Source organism: Argopecten irradians, chromosome 14, assembly GCF_041381155.1.
Source record: "Argopecten irradians isolate NY chromosome 14, Ai_NY, whole genome shotgun sequence".
Taxonomy (NCBI): domain Eukaryota; kingdom Metazoa; phylum Mollusca; class Bivalvia; order Pectinida; family Pectinidae; genus Argopecten; species Argopecten irradians.
Genome location: NC_091147.1, coordinates 10,043,235 through 10,067,601, shown reverse-complemented (window position 1 = coordinate 10,067,601; position 24,367 = coordinate 10,043,235). Strand labels below are relative to the sequence as shown.

General features: G+C 34.7%; 1 protein-coding gene across 3 annotated transcripts; it reads right to left on the bottom strand.

The window, feature by feature from the left end:
- Nucleotides 1-1,549: 1,549 nt before the first annotated feature.
- On the bottom strand, nt 1,550-23,359 carry LOC138307913 (U2 snRNP-associated SURP motif-containing protein-like). 3 transcript variants are annotated; one of them, XM_069248841.1, is made up of 24 exons: nt 23,276-23,359; nt 21,432-21,530; nt 20,677-20,794; nt 19,553-19,704; nt 19,057-19,136; nt 18,712-18,845; nt 18,245-18,324; nt 17,543-17,708; nt 16,862-17,109; nt 16,231-16,274; nt 14,151-14,255; nt 11,465-11,531; nt 10,702-10,880; nt 10,141-10,303; nt 9,603-9,682; nt 8,289-8,376; nt 7,962-8,066; nt 7,280-7,454; nt 6,927-7,043; nt 5,743-5,845; nt 5,354-5,483; nt 3,686-3,796; nt 3,249-3,364; nt 1,550-2,528 (listed from the first exon to the last, which is right to left on the bottom strand). In XM_069248841.1, exons 1-24 carry the CDS (start codon nt 23,336-23,338, stop codon nt 2,420-2,422), a joined length of 2,832 nt encoding a protein of 943 aa, XP_069104942.1. In that variant the 5' UTR covers nt 23,339-23,359; the 3' UTR covers nt 1,550-2,419. The 3 variants fall into 3 exon arrangements, with proteins under 3 accessions (XP_069104942.1, XP_069104943.1, XP_069104944.1); XM_069248842.1 differs by having other exon boundaries at nt 7,280-7,451; XM_069248843.1 differs by lacking the exons at nt 20,677-20,794; nt 21,432-21,530; nt 23,276-23,359 and adding an exon at nt 19,861-19,889.
- Between the last annotated feature and the right edge of the window lie 1,008 nt (nt 23,360-24,367).

Below are 24,367 nucleotides of genomic sequence, written 5' to 3'. Positions count from 1 at the left end.
ATACAGATTTTGAGGCTGATCGGAAAAACAAGATGGCCGCCAGGCAGCCATCTTTGATTTTGGCAGTTGAAGTTTGTTATCGATATTTCTTGAGAACCACTGAAGGGATTTTGTTCAAACTTCACATGGAGGTTACCCTTGGTCCGTCCCTAGTTGTGCCATACAGATTTTGAGGCTGATCGGAAAAACAAAATGGCCGCCAGGCAGCCATCTTTGATTTTGGCAGTTGAAGTTTGTTATCGATATTTCTTGAGAACCACTGAAGGGATTTTGTTCAAACTTCACATGGAGGTTACCCTTGGTCCCTATTTGTGCCATACAGATTTTGAGGCTGATCGGAAAAACAAGATGGCCGCCAGGCAGCCATCTTTGATTTTGGCAGTTGAAGTTTGTTATCGATATTTCTTGAGAACTACTGAAGGGATTTTGTTCAAACTTCACATGGAGGTCACCCTTGGTCCCTTTTTGTGCCATACAGATTTTGAGGCTGATAGGAAAAAACAAGATGGCCGCCAGGCGGCCATCTTGGATTTTGATAGTTAAGGTTTGATATCCCCATTTCTCAAAAAGTGCTGAAGGGATCTTTCTCAAATTTAATATGTAGGTTCCCCTAGGGCCCTTGTTGTGCATATTGCATTTTTGGACCAATCGGTGAACAAGATGGCCGCCAGGCCGCCATCTTGGATTTCGATAGTTAAAGTTTTTTATGGCTATTTCTCAGATAGTACTGAAGGGATCTGTCTCAAATTTCATATGTAGGTTCCCCTAGGGACCTAGTTATGCATATTGCATTTTCGGACCGATCCGTGAACAAGATGGCCGCCAGGCAGCCATCTTGGATTTTGTTATCGCTATTTCTCAGAAAGCACTGAAGGAATCTGTCTCAAAATTCATATAGGTTCCCCTAGGGCCCTAGTTGTGCATATTGTGATTTGGGACCGATCGGTCAACAAAATTGCTGCCGGGCAGCAATCTTGGATTTTTATATTCAAAGTTTGTTATCGCTATTTCTCAGAAAGTATTGAATGGATCTTTCTCAAATTTCACATGTAGGTTCCCCTAGGGCCCTAGTTGTGCATATTGTGATTTGGGACCGATTGATCAACAAGATGGCTGCCAAGGAGTCATCTTGAATTTTGATAGTTGAAGTTTGTTACCGCTATTTCTCAAAAGGTACTGAAGCGATCTGTCTCAAATTTTATATGTAGTATGTTTGAAAAAGTTTAAAAAGTAGAGAAAAGATCCATCTTTCCTTTGTCAGATATAGATCATTCTTTGCTGGGCGCCAAGATCTCTCTGGGATATCTTGTTTACATTTCAATGCCAAATCATTTTTTTTCACAATTAATCATTAATTAAATTTAATTAATTTCGTGATTTACAATTTAGAACCTCCATTGTCGTTGCTGCTAATACGTTTTTCGATGTCTTTTTTTTTTTTTTTTTTTTTGCAATTCTATCTAAATTGCCTGTGGAATTTAATCATACACAGGATAAGTTGACCTAAAATTCTCTCTACATAGTTAACAACAGAACAACAAACATCAGATAAAAATCTAAACAAAGATTTTATTCCCTGTATTGTTATATTAAATTTTGTGTAAATACACAAAATCAATAATATTTAAAGACATTTGTTTAACCTATTATACATGTTTATGTGATTTTACGATAAGAAATAATCTTTGTTATTGTCACTGCATCCATTTAATACATGTTGATTTACCTCGCTCTTAATTCTCTCATACCATTGACTACAACAGGACCTGATAATATAATTTTTTTAAACAATTTTGTTTTGCTTTCCAGCACTGATTTATTCATTTTAAACTTTTAAAGTATCAACACTTTCATCCAGACCAGACAAAAAAGCTTCCTTAAAACCTATCAAACCATTATCGATCAATCATTTCAATTATCTAGTGAATGTCATATAGACCATCAACAAATTAAATTCAACACCTAGTTAATAGGTATAAAACTGATATCAAAAGCCCAAAGTTACAACCAAATTGTATCACCAAACATTCGCACTGTAGATGTTGATTATCCTTGTACACGTTTTGGTCACACCGAAGATAAGCGTTAGTTTTTAAATTGAGCACGTATTAATTTGTTTGATAATGAAACATTTATGAAGTGCACCTGTTTATACTATTTCACATTAAGATCAGCTCTTCATTTCTATCTCTATAGCAGCTGGCTAAATAGCAAAATAATTTATGAGAAAAAAAAACAACAACAAAATATCACTTCCAATCATGCATCACAAGATGAAAAGTTTTCTATTTTTGAGGAAAATGACACAAGACCTTCCAAACGTAAAGAACAGAAATCTTTTATGATAGTTTACAATGAACAATAATGCCCCTCCCATGGCCCCTCCCATGACCCCTTCCCTCCCCCCCTCTGTGGAATACTACATTCGATGTTTGCTCTTTTTATGTTTGTGACGATGTCGACTAGGACTTCTAGACGTTGACCTTTTGTGTGGCGACCTTGACCTTGATCTCCTTGACCTTTTAGGACTGAAATCAGACAAAGATAGATAGAGTTTGGGTATAAATCATAAACAGAAAAAAATGTAATTTTTCAGTTGAAAGTAACACAATGTAATTTCCATATTATGTATTTATAAGTGTATATCAAATTATACTTATAATTAAATAGTTTTGCTTCTCCCCAGATTCATAATAACCTTACTTTATATATATGATGAAAACAAAGTTAAAAATTTTAGGTCGTTATTTTAGATACCTAGAAAGTCAAGCTACAATGTATATGTTTTACCTTATGTTTTACGGTTTTATTGCTTTCCTGCTTTGAACTACTTCAGAGTTTTATCATTTTCAATAAGGACTTTTCATCGTATTTAAGCTCAAATCTCCAATGCTTACATACCTTTTCATCGTAATAAAGCTCAAATCTCCAATGCTTACATACTTTTCCATCGTATTAAAGCTCAAATCTCCAATGCTTACATACCTTTTCATCGTAATAAAGCTCAAATCTCCAATGCTTACATACTTTTCATTGTATTAAAGCTCAAATCTCCAATGCTTAAATCTCCATATGCTTACATACCTTTTCATTGTAGTAAAGCTCAAATCTCCAATGCTTACATACCTTTTCATTGTAGTAAAGCTCAAATCTCCAATGCTTACATACCTTTTCATCGTATTAAAGCTCAAATCTCCAATGCTTACGTACCTTTTCATTGTAGTAACAAATCTCCAATGCTTACATACCTTTTCATTCTTTTGGAGCTTCTCTTTGGACTACTAGAAATTGATCTATACGCTGATGGAGAATATGATCTAGATCGATGTCGCTTTCTAGGATCTCTCCCAGGCGAGTCTGTTTCCTGTAACAAGAATGTAAGGGAACATTAAGGCGAGTGGTTGTTAACGGAGTTCTAAATACATATTACATGTAACAGATATTATTTGTGAGGCTAATTCAGTAATTGTATATGAAGGCACAGATTTAGATGGTTGAGCAAAGACCCAGAGAAAAACTACCGACCAGCTGTCAGTACCTGGCAACTGCCCTACATGGGATTCAATGAGAGAGCTAGAGGTGGAAGGCTTGTGGTAATATGTCAGGAAATTCTTATCACTTCTTCACCATTGTACCTGTAGTTTTAGGAAGTATACAAATCCATACACTATGCATCAATACTAACCTTCTGTAGTAGTTTCTTTCTGTAGTGCTCCACCTGCTGGGATATTGTGATGTGACTTTTCCTAGATCTCTTTCCTGCTTCCAGTTCATCTTGGTACTTCATCACTTTCACCTTAAATTTAATGCAAATTCAATCTGAATTGACTCTCAATGCGTTTCCCAATGAATGATTATCCATCTCCCTACAATCTTATTAAAATACAAATCCTTATAACCACTCTGTTTTATAGAGGATCTGAGAACATCCCATAAAGGGTCATGTTCGGATGACCTTTCTAACACGAGTACTTCAGATCACACACATTTTCTACACATTGCTACGTCAATTGATAACGTCATTTCGTCCGTGTATATGTATACATTTAGCTTATTTATGCTCTTTGGGTGAGATGACTACGTACATGAGAATAATTCCGACAGCTTTTTCAAACTATTTCGTCCCCAATCAAGATTCTGGCAGTGCAAATTTGATTTGCCATTTTCGAAGATCATCTGGACGTGACCTCTAATGGGATGTTGTCAGATCTTCTTATCAAACGTAGTGATAATAAGGATCTTTATTTTAATCAGATTGATCTCCCTATGAACTGTTGCCATCATTTTCCAACCAACTGTTATATCATTCTCTCAATGCACTGAAACTGGAAAACTCCTATCTCCCTAAAATCTGTTCTTCCAGCTGTCTCCCAATGAACAGTTAAATAAGGACTGGTAACACTATCTCCCTATACACCATATTCTCTCTCAGTTTCGCCTCCTTCCCTTACCTCAATCTGCCTCAGTTTTGCCCTCCTACCCTTACCTCAATCTTCCTCAGTTTTGCCCTCCTTCCCTTACCTCAATCTGCCTAAGTTTTGCCCTCCTTCCCTTACCTCAATCTCCCCCAGTTTCTCCCTCCTTCCTCTACCTCAATCTCCCTCAGTTTCTCCCTCCTTCCCCTACCTCAATCTGCCTCAGTTTCGCCCTCCTTTTCCCTACCTCAATCTCCCTCAGTTCTGCCCTCCTTCTCTTACCTCAATCTGCCTCAGTTTCACCATCCTTCCCCTACCTCAATCTGCCTCAGTTTCGCCTCCTTTCCCTACCTCAATCTGCCTCAGTTTCGCCTCCTTTCCCTACCTCAATCTCCCTCAGTTTCGCCCTCCTTTACCTACCTCAATCTCCCTCAGTTTCGCCTCCTTTCCCTACCTCAATCTCCCTCAGTTTCGCCTCCTTTCCCTACCTCAATCTCCCCCAGTTTCACCTCCTTTCCCTACCTCAATCTCCCTCAGTTTTGCCCTCCTTTCCCTACCTCAATCTCCCTCGGTTTCCCCTCCTTTTTCTTACATTAATCTCCCTCAGTTTCGCCTCCTTCCCTTCCTCAATCTCCCTCAGTTTCGCCTCCTTTCCCTACCTCAATCTCCCTCAGTTTTGCCCTCCTTTCCCTACCTCAACCTCCCTCGGTTTCCCCCTCCTTTTTCTTACATTAATCTCCCTCAGTTTCGCCTCCTTTCCCTACCTCAATCTCCCTCAGTTTCGCCCTTTTTACTTACCTCAATCTCCCTCAGTTTTGCCCTCCTTTTCCCTACCTCAATCTCTCTAAGTTTCGCTCTCCTTCCCCTACCTCAATCTCCCTCAGTTTCGCCCTCCTTCCCCTTCCTCAATCTCCCTCAGTTTCGCCTCCTTTCCCTACCTCAATCTCCCTCAGTTTTGCCCTCCTTTCCTCTGTCATCTCCTGTTTATGATGATAATCGGAGTAGTCCTGGAAACTTTCCTCATCTGAAGCTGTCCCCCGAGAGTAGCCTTCCTCTTCATCTAGAGGTCTGCAAATTTGGAAATCATTTTGTATACAGTTTGATCTGCCTTAGTCAAATTCAGAAAAAACAAGAAGGAAACAAATATACAACTATTTTTTCAATTCTGAAAGTAGAATTACATCGTATCAGTTTGAATTGAACCACATACAGAAGAATGTCTATCAGAGTGTAATTTTTGTAGATTTTTGGATCATGAAATGGATACGAGTATGAATCTTTCTATTCCCTATTGTAGATTATCAAAGTATTTTATAGAGGTACTCACTGTCCATCAATATCTTCATACATCTCTCCCTGAGGTTTTTCTTCTTCCTCTTCTTCCTCCTCCTCCTGGTTGTCAAGGAGATCCCATTTAGAGGTTGTCATAGCTACAAACACAAACCCATTTTCAAATTCAAGTGTAATATATAGAAGATTTTTCTGCTAAATTCAAGTGTAATATATAAAAGATTTGTCTCCTATCTCCAGACCGAAAAATATGTTTGACACATCAAAATATTTGACTCATAGAGTTTGACTCATCGAAGTTCTACTGTAACAGGTAACCTTTACACAAGATCTATGTAATCTTTCACCTACTTTATACCATGGTCTGTCTCCTTAGTTACAGTTTTGTGTCCTTAGCTACAGTTTTGTGTCCTTAATTAGTTTTGTCTCCTAAGCTACAGTTTTGTGTCCTTAATTAGTTTTGTCTCCTAAGTTACAGTTTTGTCTCCTTAGTTTCAGTTTTGTCTCCTTTGTTACAGTTTTGTCTCCTTAGTTTCAGTTTTGTCTCCTTAGTTACAGTTTTGTCTCCTTAATTAGTTTTGTCTCCTTAGTTACAGTTTTGTCTCCTTAGTTACAGTTGTCTCCTTAGTTACTCCTTTAGTTGTCAGTTTTGTTACAGTTTTGTCTCCTTAATAGTTTTGTCTCCTTAATAGTTTTGTCTCCTTAGTTACAGTTGTGTCTCATTAATCAGTTTTGTCTCCTTAGTAACAGTTTTGTCTCCTTAGTTACAGTTGTGTCTCCTTGGTTACGTCTCCTTAATTAGTTTTGTCTCCTTAGTTACAGTTTTGTCGCCTTAGTTACAGTTTTGTCTCCTTAGTTACAGTTGTGTCTCCTTGGTTACGTCTCCTTAATTAGTTTTGTCTCCTTAGTTACAGTTTTGTCGCCTTAGTTAGTTTTGTCTCCTTAGTTACAGTTGTGTCTCCTTAATTAGTTTTGTCTCCTTAATTACAGTTTTGTCTCCTTAGTTACAGTTTTGTCCCTTTTATTTTGTGTCCTTAGTTACAGTTTTGTGTCCTGAGTTACAGTTTTGTCTCCTTTATTTGTCTCCTTAGTTACAGTTTTGTCTCCTTAGTTACAGTTTTGTCTCCTTAGGTACAGTTTTGTCCCCTTAGTTAGTTTTGTCTCCGTAGTTACAGTTTTGTCTCCTTAGTTACAGTTTTGTTTCCTTAGATACAAACTTACCCTGAGCCTCTAGTTCAGCATCATCAACAGTTTCCCATTTGGATTTAAAGAATTTTGGAGCCACAGGTGATGCCCTGCGATCCTCCTCGCGGTCCTGTTTCCTTCTCATATCGCCAACTAAAACAAAATCAAAGATAGTTCAGTTATTAAAATGTATACAAAATTTCCAATAAAACAATTTTAACTAAATCAATTTTCATTAATATTTCAATCAAAACAATCTTAACTAAATCAGTTATTACCTACTAATTAAAATTAAACATTTTGGTATCACCATTCAAAGGCTCAGTAACAGAACAGTAATATAGTTATTTGTGTGTTATTTCTTGTTTCTACTGTGACGTTGTACTTACTTGGAGCCCCGTCAAGATCCTCCGAGTATGGCTCACCATCATATTCCACGAGAGCTTTACCGTCGACATCTTCCTTTGACTGGTCAAGTGGGGCACCATCCAAGTCTTCTATAGGAGCACCGTCAAGGTCCTCGCTGTCTGAATGGTCAATGCCTGGTAGCTTGGTGACAGTCTGCTGGTAGATAAATCATAGACATCAATAGATAGCAGCTATCAGACAATAACAACACCCTAAAACAAAATCCAACATCCAATGACAATTTTATTTCTACATTGATTAACTCTTTCCGTACTTTGTAGTCTTTCTGAATTGTGTCACAAAGTGATTATTACCTCACGGCCAGTAGTTTTTTGAGAAAAATGCTGCACAAAATGTTATTGTAACAAAAGAATGTGAATATTGAATTTCAACAATGGGTAAGAGGAAGGGTAAAACCCTGTCAACTATAGTTGATAACGGTACGGAGAGAGTTCATCCTTCCCTCTCCCTCCTCTGTAAAATGCAACCTTATTACAATTTTATAACACAAACAGATAAGCAATCAAATTTCTATGGGTTATTATGGTGAGTTAAGAACATCACACCAGAATTTTGATAATATTCTCATTAATACGAAAGATTAAATTAGCCTATCGAGACCTGAATTGTTCATCAATGGAGGGTTCAGGGCCATATACTAACCTTTGTAGGGACGAGACCTAGGAAGATATTCTGTAGGTTTATCAAATAATCATTGGGATAAATGGCCCAATCTTCCCACGCACGGAAACAGCCCATTACCTTTTGCTGTGAAACAAGAAGAAAACATATTGAATAATCTCATTCAAGTTATTCCCCTTGATATGGTAATAGTTAAAGACTTCAGTAACTTAACAGTATTTTGTACTTGTTTATAACTCAAATAAATATTACAAGTCATTTTATCAATATATTAATCAATAAAAAAAACAAGAATATCAAACAACATGACAGTCAATATCAGTATTGGGATTATTCTTCCTTACTCACTTTAAACTGTTCTGCCTTTAGCCGACCATCAATATTCACGTAAGTCTCATGTACATCTTTGAATATTTCTCTTAATTTAATTTGAAAACTGAAATACATGAAAAATATGCAATATCAAAATACAATACCGGTGACAACACTTCAGTTTATTTTGTACTTATTTAAATACACAATATATCAGTAGGGGTTCTATCACCAGTTTGTTAACATAAAATATACACAGAATCGAGCGATCAGTACAAGGAATAATACAGGATTGAATTTTTTTCTCTTTCTTTTTAATGTATCATAAATAGTAACTATAGCAATCAGTAGAAAATTTAAAGCGTATTAAATGCTTTTAATATCAGTTACCAAATTTGATATCTGCGAGACATCATTCATATATATTTTAGTGTTTTCTTGTTTAAACTCTTTAGGTATGGAGGAGCATTTCACATAATGACAGTATATATCCCGAGACCAACTCGATTTGCACTCTTATTAGAAGATCTTCCAGCTTATAGACAGCAGAAGATCTTCCAGCTTATAGCCAGCAGAAGATCTTCCAGCTTATAGACAGCAGAAGACCTTCCAGCTCATAGACAGCAGATCTTCCAGCTTATAGACAGCAGAAGATCTTCCAGCTTATAGACAGCAGAAGATCTTCCAGCTTATAGACAGAAGATCTTCCAGCTTATAGACAGAAGATCTTCCAGCTTATAGACAGAAGATCTTCCAGCTTATAGACAGCAGAAGATCTTCCAGCTTATAGACAGAAGATCTTCCAGCTTATAGACAGAAGATCTTCCAGCTTATAGACAGAAGATCTTCCAGCTTATAGACAGAGAGATCTTCCAGCTCATAGACAGCAGATCTTCCAGCTTATAGACAGCAGAAGATCTTCCAGCTTATAGACAGCAGAAGATCTTCCAGCTTATAGACAGCAAGATCTTCCAGCTTATAGACAGAAGATCTTCCAGCTTATAGACAGAAGATCTTCCAGCTTATAGACAGCAGAAGATCTTCCAGCTTATAGACAGCAGAAGATCTTCCAGCTTATAGACAGAAGATCTTCCAGCTTATAGACAGAAGATCTTCCAGCTTATAGACAGAAGATCTTCCAGTTTATAGACAGAAGATCTTCCAGCTTATAGACAGAAGATCTTCCAGTTTATAGACAGAAGATCTTTCAGCTTATAGACAGAAGATCTTCAAGCTTATAGATAGAAGAGCTTACAGGAGCAGAAGAGCTATAAATCAAATGATCGGAAGTAGACATATAAAAGGGTAAATCAAGTTAGACTGTGGAGATTTGTAGATTGTATTACTTACCATTTTCTAAAGAATGAAGCATTAGGGACCTTAGCACTACTGTTAAATAAAATATCAGAAACCAGAAACAACCTCGCAATCTGAAACAAAAATTAAATCACTCATCATCCTATATGATAAAGAATTAGATACATCAGGAAAAGATATAGCTGAGGAATTATAACAGAGTCAATATTTTTACAAAATAAAATCCATGGAGTGTATGTCTGTGCCAACTTTTTTTATAAACACACACATTCAATTAAATCACAGAATTGAAAGTTGGAAGCAATTTGACATAAGGAGAGTCCCTGTTCTATAATTTACATGAAGAAATTACTCAACTTAATTTTTTCAAGATTAAATGAACACAGCTTCACTGAAGGATAACTTTCTTTAATTCTGTAATGTTTTTTAAAGAAATATAAATAATTCCCAAAAAAAAGGTATAAATATTTATCTTTTAGGGATTTGAGTAATATGGACAAAGGAAACATGAAAATTTGCAATTTTAGCCATTTTGTGACTTTAATTGGACAAACAAACGATGAAATCGGACCTTTTTAGGGATCGGAGTCTGAAGAATTGACAAGGATTCTGTAATACATTCTACGATTTCCTCTGCAGCCTCTGCGTGGTCTAAACACCATACCATGGCGTCACCGACCTTCATTCTCTCTGGGGTCAGCTCACGTAATGTGTCTTCTAACCGGTCTCTTTGGCTGCAAAACAAAGCATAATATTCACACAAATTACACAAAAAGTTACAGTTGCTATCTTTATTTCGGCACACACAATTTCTCAAACATTACCTAATTCTAACAACATCATAAAGAGATTATAACTGCTTGGTAGGTAGATAGGTCTTAATATTCCGATGAAAATGACAATCTCATTTTAAAAGTTTTTACATTGATAAAGAGAATGAGACATAGAAGATGTAAATGTATAGCAAATAAATTCAGTGAAAACTTAACATTTGCTTAGGGTTATTTTTAGATTCTTATTATAGAAATATGTCTTATAGTAGGTATCAACCTAATTATTAGAAAGTGTATAGAAAAGACAGCAGACCCTTTAACAACAGAAAACTACAAATCTTCACAAAAGTAAAACAAACCTATCTGTTAACTGGCCCTTCTTGCTGACAACTTCCTCTTCCTGGTCAAAGTTGAGTTCCTCACGTACCAGCTCATCTGGCATGCCCTGTGTGTAGGGGTTCATGGGAGGTGGTTTCCATAGAGAGCCTCCCTTAAACATTTTAAACTCGTCTGTTCTCCACCGGTATGGCGAGTCACCCTGTTGTAGCAAATTAACATTAGATTGTTGTCAGAATCTAGGAGTGTCTATTTCAGTACTGCATTATTTAATTATCGTTAACTTACAGGAAAGAGTTCCGACCTTGGCATCTTTTGTTATTATTTACACTAGGGCATCTTTTGTTTCTCTTTACACTAACTTAAGTTATATATAGGCAATTTATTAATTGTAATTGAACACTGATGAAGTATTAAGAAATATTCATAATTTCATCTCACTATTCATTATCCTGTATAAATACTAGTAAAATGAAATCATGGACCAAATATACAATTAATGTTTTATCAAAATTGATTAAGCTGAATTCAATTAGATGAAAACCAACTTTCTCTTGCAGCTACTAAAGTTTTCAATTTCCTATCCAGCCATCTTTGCAGAGATTAAATTTCGGGGATTTAAATTTATATAGAAATATCTTTCCATGTAAATGTAGAAGATATCAACTTGCAGAGATAAATCTTCATAACTTACCATGGTTTACAATCTTTCCGAATATAAATCGCATGCGACAGAATGTTGGTTTACAGTACATAATCTTATACTTTCAATATTTCCTAAGTTACCTGAAGGATTGTGTACATTTTCCATCGGTAGTAGAGATGTGCTGGACTTTGGTTGTCAAACAGGAACCTGTAAATTTTATATACAGCATGGTTAACTCTCACTCGATAGATTTGTCACACCCGACACTCAAACAGATCTGCTGGTTTATACAAATCTCATCATTTTCAGAAATAATTGAAAAAGAAAGGTGTAATACTGACTTTATGATTTTTATTTAAAACTGAAAAAGTTCCATTCAACCGACAAAAAATACTGAACAATAACTTCAATATTTGTATAATATCAGCATTAAAAGTCTAATGACTATTTATCAGAAATTACTTTTCTAATAATGATATTGTGATTATTATGTAAACATCAAAAAATTTTTTTACAAGAGGGCCAAAATCTGATTAAGAAAGAATAAATTCCTTTTTCTTCTTCTTATGACTTAAGCCAAAATGAGACAAATAATACCCAGCAGATAGAAAAGCCAAGTGTGACAGTAAAACATTATAATACTATACAGACATGTAACAAAACATCTCCAGAGAAATGTGTGAGCTTAACATCATGGTGACTACAGCTCTCCTTTATCAAACAATGAAAGTTTTGACAAATATTGCAGTGGCAGTATCACATGTTTTGGTCTACTCAAATGTTTGGCAAATCTATTTCTGATCGGAAACGGTACATACTGCATTATAGTAGTATTTAACTGATGTTAACATGTTTCAAGAATAAGAATTCAGTATAAAATTCAACATTAACCTTAAAGTACAGTATTTTTTTCCTTCCAATTGTTAATGTAACAATCAAATACATGTACACAGTACAATACACTTGGTATTTCCAGACACCATGGAGTAATTTCAAAAGAAACTTGGGACAGGCACAGGTAAGCACATATACATCAGGTGGTGGGAGTATACTTACCTCGTACAATGTTAGGTTGGGGGGGATATGTATATACATATATAAAGAGCAGATTTATCCCATTCACCCCTGAAATTTTATAACGGACAGCTCCAGTTCTTGAACAAGATGAGTCCAAATGCATCTTCAGGGGTGAGTAGGTTATTAACATATGCAGGGCTGCATCAATTACACCACAAAACCATACCCAACACAGCAAAATTAATGATGCTATTAAGTTAATGAATTCAAGAGCTTGTTTGCTTCAACAAACCCAAATAAGGGAAATCATTTTTATATTTCTATATATAATTTCAGTACTGAGTACTCAGGTATGTATTGTTTTCATATGATACACTAAAGAAGGAAGGTGAGTTTTGAAGACCACCTTGAGAAAAGGATCAATTTGATGTAAATAGTTTTATCATTGTTGTCATGTAAATGATGCAGCTATGAGGAACAAACTAAAAAGCAAACAAAAATCTACAAAACAAAACTTCCCAAATGATTGGACATTTAACAGGTGATGGAGTATTAACTTTGCAAAAGTATGAGGAAAAAGAATATGGTTATAGAGATTATTGGAGCCAGCTACACTGTGTAGAAAAACTAAATAATTAGGTTATTATGCAATAAATTGTTTAAAAAAATCCTTTCTTTAATTCCATGTATTTTAACCACAAGTAAACTACTGGTTAGAAGAGAAAATGTCTTTAAGTCAACTCTGTGTGATTTCAGTGATGTTTTGTATAGGACTTCTGGTTTTTCAGTTGACAAAGAAATGACAATGTGTAGAAGATACAGACAGAATAAGGAGAGAAGAGTTGTCTGATCTTTCTAGCCTACTATGAATGGCAACTTATAGATCAGAATATAACATCCATTTTACATAATAATGCTTTGTAGAATGGCAACTTATAGATCAGAATATAACATCCATTTTAGATTATAATGCTTTGTAATTTGAAGACTTTTTTCATGTGTCTTTGTGATGCATTGATAAAATTAAGCGGACACTAAATCTGGATTAATGACAAACAACACTTTGTAACTTTGTTACCGAATGTAATCATTTAAAAACAATGTTGCTAAAAAACAAGAGTCAAACTTCAGCCAATGAACACTGAAGAACTCAATCTGAACTTTTTTTCAAATGGTCTCATACTTTTGGGTAACAAAGTTAATTGTGATAAAAACGTCTGGATTAAAATTTTAAATAAACATGCAGGTATAATAGCAAATCAGTATATAAAAATGAATGCAGTGGGTTAGGGAAAGTATGTATTATGTACATGCAAATATTAGTAATAAATCAAGTTTTGCTACCAATCATACCAACATCCATCAATGCCTCAGAAATATATTCAAATTATCTTTACTATTTTTCAAAAAAATATTTACAATCAACTTATTGTAAAATTTACTTTGAATTAAAAGTAGAAATTAAAAAATTACTACAAAACTAATGTTTTCATCAACATACAATAATCAGTATCATCAATAAAATTATATTAATGAAGACTTAATGTTATTTCCAATAAGCGCTTTCATAGACTTCAATTCATACATGAATTAATTAACTAATAGCAATATTTCAATTAAACTCTTATATCACAGTAACACAAACGATTTGCTATGATTTTCAAATCAGTTTTTGAAAGAACCATAGCTGATCCTTTGTAAATCATTTAACAAAACTTCTTCTCAGTAAAAACAGAAAAATATTCATTAATGTGATCAATAATTATCTTTAATCTCTACATATTAAAGATATGATAGTTTCTTCCTTACCTGAACATAGGGTTACTGATCTCTCGATTCATGATCATGGCTTCAAACATGGGACCTTCTCGAACAACAAACTCGATCATTCGATGTATCACACACAGAAGATTTCTGTAGAAAAGAAGCATAAAAGTCGAACCACAAACTCACCGGCGGGCAAATCACGCCACCAGTGGAACATATTCCCAGCATGTTACATGTACCATAATCAATTATATACAACAACACACTCGCACTCTTCTCCATAACTTAAACAACCGCATTCAGAAATATCCTTGAATTTAGTTCAATTGAATTTGTAATGTGAAATATTTAAAAAATGGTATTTGCATTAAAGAAAATTTCACCTGTAATCTGATTTTCAAAGTTGTCAACACACTTAGATTTTTTCTGAAACAATTTCATCTATCTAAATTTCAGACTTACATTAAATACAATCATTCAAGGATATTTTCTAATTTCATTCATAGATCCTCAGACATTTTTAACACTTCATGTACATTGTTTAATACTTTTGGTAAGTCAAATATATAATTAATCTTTTTAAAAAACTTGCTGAAGGAATTTTTTCGACAAGTAAAATAGGTTTCAGGATATAAAATGTTATTTTTCCCCTTACATACCAAAATTGGTAACATTCTCCCTTCTCTTTCTCCCTAATCCTATTATACAGTAAACTCCAAACACATACAACTACACTAAACAAAGGCAATATTACCTGGATTTTAAACAAAATCTACCAGGTAAATGTAGATAAGCTCTTATTCTGATCATTGAGGATAAATGTTAATCCTCGGAATTTTGTGTAGGTTATGCTACTGTCATTGAAAATATGATGTAGTTCTCATTAAAATGAGAAAATCATTTAAGTGTTGGCCTTTACAAAGCAGTACAGTAAGGTAGGTCTAATACCAGAGCGAAAGAAATAGCAACTCTTAGTTTAAATACATTGAAATAGCATAAACTGTTTCAATATCTGATAATTCATCGAAAAAGAAAAAAGTAAAAAAGAAAAAAAAAAAAAAAAGATATTAAAGGTGTACTTTTTTAAAGCCTGTAGCAAGTGACTTTATTTGTAACTTTAGAGACCAAAATAATTCCAAAAGTTCTCTCCTTAGTAAAACAAACCTCACTTTCTTCTTAAAATTTTCAAAGTCACAAAAGTAACGTACAACTGAACAGAAAGTTGTGACATACTGTATTCATGTTAACTGTTCAAGTACACACACACTCCTTATCTCCAGGGATCACTACTATGCACTGTGGTAACCAGGGTGTTTTTTTTTTTAATTATTTAGATTATGATCCTATTAAATTACAATATGTGCTAAAGATTACATAAATCAAAATAAAATTTAACAGATTACAGATTTAATGTGATGGCCCTAATTCTGTACAGCTATAGATTTGACTGAAGACAGATTCACTGGTAGGCTCTTCTCAAACTCTCCAAAATCTCAAACAAAATACATTCAGAAACTGATACATCTCCAACGCAATCACACATCAATGATTTTAAACCAAACAATAGTTTAAATTTGCATGTTATTATCAATGAAAAGAGAGTGTAAGTTTTCGGTGATTCCATTAAAATAAATTCAATAGAAATATCTCTAATTCACCGGTCATGCCGAAAAAACAAACATACAGGAATCACAATCTTACTGTTACAAAATAAGAAAAATAGTAAAGTTCTCAATAAATACTTTTTGAGACAGACATTTCTTCAAATGAAAAAGCTTCAACTTTTTTAAAACTTACTTATATGAAATAAAAAAAAAAAATGGATTCTTTACAAAATGTAATAAAAATCAATTTATTTTATTTTAAAATAAAAAGAAAATTTACTTTTACAATAAATCAAATTCACTTAAATGAGAAATGATGGAACAAAAGATATGAAAACAAATCTATGTATGGAAGAAATTTCCTATTTCCTTTCTCCATGACCCATCTCCTGTGTCCCATAGGTGGTGCCACTGTGGTGTCCAGTCCATGATTCGTCCGATCCCTACCGATCCCTAACTTTACAATCTTTGTACAATTTGTTGTTCTAGATAAATCTTAAAAAACTAAAATGGTATACCTTTCTGTGGGAATTACCACTTTCACAACAGCTTTGGCTAAAGTCTGGAGAAATCGCAGTTGAAAAACCAAATTAAGTTCTATTTAGTATGGGCTCTCTATACACATGTCAACAATATACATACATCAATTTAATATCATTCATTGAATTATCTTTTCATTATGTATAACTTTGTTGACAAAAAATTCTCAAGAAAATGTCTCATTTTTATAATAATAACAAATTATCTTTAACTATATTCATTAAGAAACAATGTTGAAACATAATAAATTAAAGTTTGCGAGAGAATATGAAAGCAGTGTAGAATTTGACTTTTTATCGAATACATACAAAAGAGAGAGATAAGGCTATTCTATTTGATAGAGAGGCTGAGAGACACATAATTTAAAATTCAGAGGCTAGGGTCGATATTGGTGACAACATCATTAATTATCGGGGAAATATTACATTTCAAGGTAGCTATTTTTTGCAAATGTAAACATAGAATTTCAAAAAGGACCCAATACAAATTTAATCTTCAAAGAATTTCCCTGATATTCAGTTCAAAATATTGGAAATTTTCCAATCCATCAAAAACTGGAACCTAAACCAAAAAGAGGTGGGAATAGGGTTGATCCTGTGTATCATTTACCTTCTCCAGATCCTCAGCAGGTTCATCTTTTGACGATCCATTAATTCCCGGAGGGGGCACATTGCCGTATAATTTTTCTGACCGCAGCCTTCGACTGCTCTTGCTCGGCTGAGCGTTGAACGGTAAGCCAGATGGAGGCGGTGGTTGTGTTAACTCGACTAAAGCGGGAGGTATATAGACTGGGTGTGGGGGTATCGGCACTGCCTTACCCCAACCTAGCTTCATTTCAAATTGCATCACTTCTTTGCCTGTGTTAAACATTCAGAATTCAACAGCAAATCGCTCTTTAATATCATTGCTTCACAATTCAAAACATATCTAGAAAACATTAGAAATTCTAAACTAATATATAACACTTGATATTGAGTTTATTGTTATAATCATTAAAATTCTGAACAAACCAAATTCTGAATTTCAGATGAACAATTATTCATAAAGCCCAGAGTAATTAAGCCCCATCAAATGCATAACGTAAATCTATATCATATAATAAGCTTCAAAACCACCCTGCCCTCCCACAAATAAGAAACCTTTTCTGTTTCTCTTAAACTCATCAAACTAAGACGGAGGCAAATTACAAACAAGCCCTCTCTATATACATAAATGTGACTTTTTACCATATATCTGGTACAATACATATCAATGTCTTTGTTATTTCTATTTCAGTATTCCTGTGCTTACCCTTGAGAGAATTCATGGCTCTCTCTCCATCTTTTCTGTTCATGAAGGCAACAAAACCACAATTTCTTCCCCTGGATCGCTCTTCATCCGTTCTTGGCCACATTATTTTTACACTGGCGAGCGGCCCATACCTCCCGAACGTCTCACATAACTGTTGTTCCGTCATCTATGGACACATAAGAGCTTCATCAATGACCAAACAAAAATTACATGTAATTGTGTGTACTACTCGTTTTGCTTTTTCATTGTTGTTGACACAGCCTATAGCTATATATCAATATTTTCCATCTTAATAATTTCATAAATTTAATTTCATAAAGTGCACTTGACCCAAATTTGGTTGCCTTAAATTTTGCATAAAATTAATGTTTATGCATCAATAAATAAATTTTCCAAACAAACAAATGGATGTAGCATATGAGAATAATGGTATAATTATTTGGTGAGCTACATTTGACATAAATGAGATGTGTATTTCCCCCCAAAATTGTATTTTGCACTTCACAAAACTTTAAAAAGTAGCTTAACTAGACCAACAGCAAGATAGTTAACGATTGAATACAAAAGTGTTCCAGTATCAGACTCAAAGGCATGCTAAATATTATTGGAATAGTTTGTGATATGTACATCAAGGGACAGAATTGGTTGATCTATCTATACCACCAAACTCTCACGTTAACATTAACAGAATGAAATACATACCTTTGGATTAATGTTGCCTACATATATATTTGTTGTACTTTCATCTGCAGGGTCATACGGACCAAGTCGCATACTGTCAGCTACAGTTTAAAATATACAACTTATGTAAATGCAAAATTTTCCACAATTATTTATTCGAAAAGTCATCATAATATGCATATTTTGAAAACTTGTATAATTGAGACCACATTGCCTTAATGTAGGTGAGAGCATGATTTAAAGCTTGATGAAGAAGAGAATATTTCAATACCGATTTTTCAATAAAAATGAGTTCAAAGTTGTTTTTTTTTAAATTCACATGTAAATTTGAAATAAATCCAACATTTTGATTCAAGGCGCTTTTTTCCCCTTAAGTACTAATAATTCATCATGACAGCTTTCTGAAATTTAAGGACAAAAAAACACAAATAAAAAAAACACAAAATCTACAAATATTTCAATATTTTCCTTTTGTAACTTCTGTATACCTTTATTGAATCCAGGTTCTAAGGATGCCTCAAACTTTCCAAATCTGTCCTCGGGAGGCTCGGGCACGGATTCAAACCCTTGATTTCTGATACCAGCCTTCCATCGGTGTCGCTCTTCCCTCTCAAGCTGTATTCTGTTATGAACACCAAACCATTACATATTTCAGTGTTTTTATTTTTGTGGTTTCATTGTAACTACAAAACAATGAATATTTCACACAATGAAAATTTCATATTATACAGTAGATGTGAATTTCTTCTTTACAGTTACCATGTTGGTTCATTACAATATAGTAACCTGACTCAGTCTGAGTAATCTAATGCTGATGCTCTTAGCTAACTCACTGTTTTAATTCTTCTTTAAAAATTTCTAGATTACTCCTCTTCTTTTGTTCTTCCTTCTTCTTTTTCCCTACACTGAAACTCTGAAATAAAAAGTACAACAAATGTAAAATCAATAGAACAATATCTGTTTATATATATAAATACATAAATGTCTATGCCTCCATAAAAAGTAGGGGTTAGATGTGATATGATTGGTCCTATTAATGTTGAGAGACAGACAGAGGTAACGCCATTCAAGCACAGGTATTTTAAATCCATTTTTTGACTTGATCCTAGCAACACTGAACACTTTGAAGTATTTTAATCTTGCTGATATCAACTGCTATTATTAAACTTCATATGTAAATCACTCAGTATTGTTCATATTTTAACTTACAGCTTTTCGATTAGGGATTTATTTAATTTTATCAATATACATCCTAGCTAGTGGATTAAAGATGCTTATATTCCAAACAGTTCAGCTATACAAAGTAAATCTACTAGATTATATGCTTACAGATCGATCGGAGAAAGACCTGAACTCGGAACGATCATCCCCATCATCATCTTTCTTTTTAGCCTCTTTCATGGACTGAAATGTGGACGCCAGCTCAGCTAGTTTAGAGGTAGGCTTGTACAGTTTGCTTTTCTCAGGTTTTGTGGATGGTGCTGTAAAGCAAAACATTCTATTTTAAATTATGCTCACAAAAGTTAGCACCCACAACCACTCAAATTTTAACAAAACTCCTCCTTTGACCAGATACAACAACTTACATAATTTCTCTGGATTGACAACTCTTCCTTTGACCAGACCAAACAACTTACATGATTTCTCTGGATTGACAACTCCTCCTTTGACCAGACCAAACAACTTACATGATTTCTCTGGATTGACAACTCCTCCTTTGACCAGATACAACAACTTACATGATTTCTCTGGATTGACAACTCCTCCTTTGACCAGATACAACAACTTACATGATTTCTCTGGATTGACAACTCCTCCTTTGACCAGATACAACAACTTACATGATTTCTCTGGATTGACAACTCCTCCTTTGACCAGATACAACAACTTACATGATTTCTGTGGATTGACAACTCCTCCTTTGACCAGATACAACAACTTACATGATTTCTCTGGATTGACAACTCCTCCTTTGACCAGATACAACAACTTACATGATTTCTCTGGATTGACAACTCCTCCTTTGACCAGACCAAACAACTTACATGATTTCTCTGGATTGACAACTCCTCCTTTGACCAGATACAACAACTTACATGATTTCTCTGGATTGACAACTCCTCCTTTGACCAGATACAACAACTTACATGATTTCTCTGGATTGACAACTCCTCCTTTGATCAGATACAACAACTTACATGATTTCTCTGGATTGACAACTCCTCCTTTGACCAGACCAAACAACTTACATGATTTCTCTGGATTGACAACTCCTCCTTTGACCAGATACAACAACTTGCATGATTTCTCTGGATTGACAACTCCTCCTTTGATCAGATAAAACAACTTACATGATTTCTCTGGATTGACAACTCCTCCTTTGACCAGATACAACAACTTACATGATTTCTCTGGATTGACAACTCCTCCTTTGACCAGATACAACAACTTACATGATTTCTCTGGATTGACAACTCCTCCTTTGACCCAGGCCTTATTTGCTTGTTTTCCACTATCCTGGAAGGAGGCCACAAACTCCTCGTAAACCTGAGCTGCTGCATGTGCATCTTTCTGTAAAATGAAGATAGTACAGGTCACATCAGCCTTCAGTTACCCTATACCATTATATCTGTAGGAAAAGCTTCAGTCATACATGTGTAGGGATCATATTAAAAATTAGCAGGACTCTGGAAGTCACCAATCAAGGATGTAGATTCGCTGATTTTGAAAAATTGAGTCATGGACAGAAACAACACAAATGTCTAAAACAAATCCCATATGATTTATCTATATGTTATAGCATGTCCTTCTATGTATATAAAATTGGTTTTTTATTTATATCTATTTTCAAATATCATAAGTTTACTTTAAGAACTTTACAAGGTATGCATTTCATTATAGTTAAAAAGAATAGTTGGGCAAAGAAAACCAGTCTAAATGCCTTCATTGGCCTTCCAAAAGTTCTCACATATTAATACGACGGCCAAGTTCTGCTTATGTTTCCCAGTTCTGACCATTAAAGTAAAGGAAAGTTGAAAGTCAACCGGGAGGACGTTTTAGGATTCCTATACTTTAAATTAGTTTCTTCGTACGCAGACAGATTTTGGCGAGAGATTTTATTTTTCTATTTCATAAGAAATTTACCGACTTTAGCCATCCTTGCCCGACAGTTCACTTTAAGCTTTTGTTTTATTGGTTTTTGGCTTACCTTTTTCTTAAGTTCTTCTTGTTCCCTTTTTGACAAAGATTTCTTTCCTATATTCATGGTACCAACTTCAAAAGCCTTTAGTTTACTTTCGGATATTGCCTGCAAAAACACCGAAAAATAGCCAAATCTATAGAAAAGTTCTAGTTGTACATGTCCACACAATTAAATTAGTTTAATTTATTATGAAATTAAAATTTCATTTTCTTTTTGAAAACTTTTCATATAATCATTATTAATGCATCCTCCTGTTCCTCTACATTGCAGAAGCCTCCAACAACATATATACTGGTACAGACATTCAGACACACAATGCATTGTATGTATGGGGGAGACCAGCCTTGAATGTCCTTAGCTGTTAATAGGGCATTAATCCAAAGCAATAAACAGTACACAGTCACTCCACATATTTAGTTGTCTTTTACAATCATGCAATGGGGCCAGCAGGTACAATTCTAATGCCCTACCTACAAGAGACACACCAATTACTTCACATCATACAGACTAGTAATTCTTTTGACTTTTAATTTGCACTACATCTGATCTTGGCTAAGGTAAATAGTAAACTTGACAAATGCCATTGTAAGAGAAGGGATATTGTCCTAATTACTGATACAGTTAAGCTTGCTGTGATGAATTGATTTCATCAAAACATCTTTCAAAAAGGAATATTGAAGGTTAATATTCACTTAACTAGAGTTCACCATGAGGCTGCTAGATATATTGTATCAATATGTAACCCTGGTCAATACTATCCCCAATATACCGCTCGCGATCGGCTAGAGAGAACTTCTCTTTGGCTCGATCAGTTGAGCGCCAGACTAGTAATCCTGAGGTCCCGAGCTCCTAGCTGCGATGACGTAGCTCTGAACGACGGACGGAAGATTTCTGACAGATGGTCGGTTTCCGGTAAATCAAACATGGTGGCGTATTTGAACAGAATTATACATGTGTTGTGTTTGCCTTGGATTTTACCACTAATAGTTGATGAAAGATTATAATCAAAAGGTTTGTGAATTGAATATTGATCATAGTTGTCAGAACAATACTGTTACATAAGGATAATACCCGAAAAATATATTTTTATCAGTCTCAAAGTGCCCGATGTGGATCACATCGGGGCTTGCAACACTAGCGGCAACGGGGTGGAATTCATACCCTGCCGGGAACCGGAGTGGAGGCAGGGTATGATTATTCGTTCTACCGAGCTCCATCCCTGGCATAGTGATTAAAATTATTATAAATCCCTTTTACACTGCCACCCATGCGAAGGAATCGTTGTGACCCTTGGAAACATAAGGACGAGTTGTTTCCTGGAGGGGGAGTATGTGATAACCCTGGTCAATACTATCCGCAATATACCTCTCTTTACCTCGAGGTTGAGCACCAGACCAGTAATTCAGAGGTCCCGAGTTTGATCCCTGGCAGAGGCAGTGATTAAATTTATTATAAATCCTGCACCCTGTTACAAATATGCGCGTAAATAATGAACAACCAGTGGGAATAATGCATTTTCCCCAAAAAATACAAAACAAAAAAATGTTTTGCATCAAAAACTTTTAGAAACCAATGTCATGAGTAGCATGCGATTGAATATCGAAATGTCTTTCAATATTTCACATCAGAACTAAATGAAATTGTTCTTTTTTACACTACTGGACAGAAATGCTGGACTTGTTTTTATAACTAGGTAGATCAAGTTATGAGAGGCGAGAAAACAAGCCACTGTGTGTGTGCATAAAGCATGCAATAAAACAATATCTCTGATATCCGCATTTTAACGAGCGAAAAAACGAATGAATCAATCGATCATCATAATGAATACACATTTGCTATTGAAACAACACCTTTGTAGAGCCTGGGGTTAACTTGTCCGTACGTAAACCCCATGGCAAAGACTTGTCCGCCATTTTTCTTCAGTGCGTTCGAGTGCATAATAAAAATAGAAGCTGTGTACGGACACGGGGAAAAACAGTTTCCGGAAACTTACAGGCTAGGGTCAAAAGTATATGGACACGTCATATTTTTACAATATTTCACGGATTCGGACAAATTTTCTCGAGTTTTCAACGAATTTTCCCAGATTTCGTGTATAAGTCGAAATTACTTACAAGTAATATTCCATTACATTTTCTGTATTTCAAGACATAGTCTATGCTAATAATAGGCCTATTTACGTTACGTTTAAGGATGTCAGACTTTACATTTTTCGATAAATGAATATTTATATTAGATTTGATTTCATTTTTGTTGTATAAATTTCATTTATATTCAATAATTATTTTGTATTATATGATTTGAAATTACAGTCAACATTTAAGTATTTATATTCAATATTTCGTATTTGTATTAGGCAAAAAAAATGTATGTTTAGGCAAGGATTTATAAGTGCTTGTTATAGGATTACATTGACAAAAAATAGGGTCGGTAAGTCGGGATTTTTTTATTATTATTTTAGAGTCTTTCAATCTAAAGTAATGGCCGGAACCAGAGTCTGAGATCGAAATATCGACTTTTATTTTTTTAGTAGGAAAGTGGGGAAATAATAAAGTCGGGTGAAAAACAAGGGTTGGTCGGGTAACCCTAAACAAACATTTTTTTAAGGGGGATGGAGTGGCGGGGGGGTGGGGGGGCTTATAAAAAAGTTATTTGTATGATTTGTTTTCATATTCTCAAAATTATCATTTGTGTTATATTTATCGCATCTATATCGTAAATGTTATTTGTTTCGGGTCTCCAACGATGTTGATTTGTTCTACTTAGTTATTTCGTCTTTTCGCATCATCGTAGATTTGTTGTGCTTGATATGAAAGTATCTTGTAAATGATAACTATAGACATTTGAATAGTGTAGCTTACTCATACAGAAAGAGCTTTGAACTTGAAACTGGTGTTTCTCAAGGCTCGGTCTTTAAACCACTATTATCACTATTATTTTCA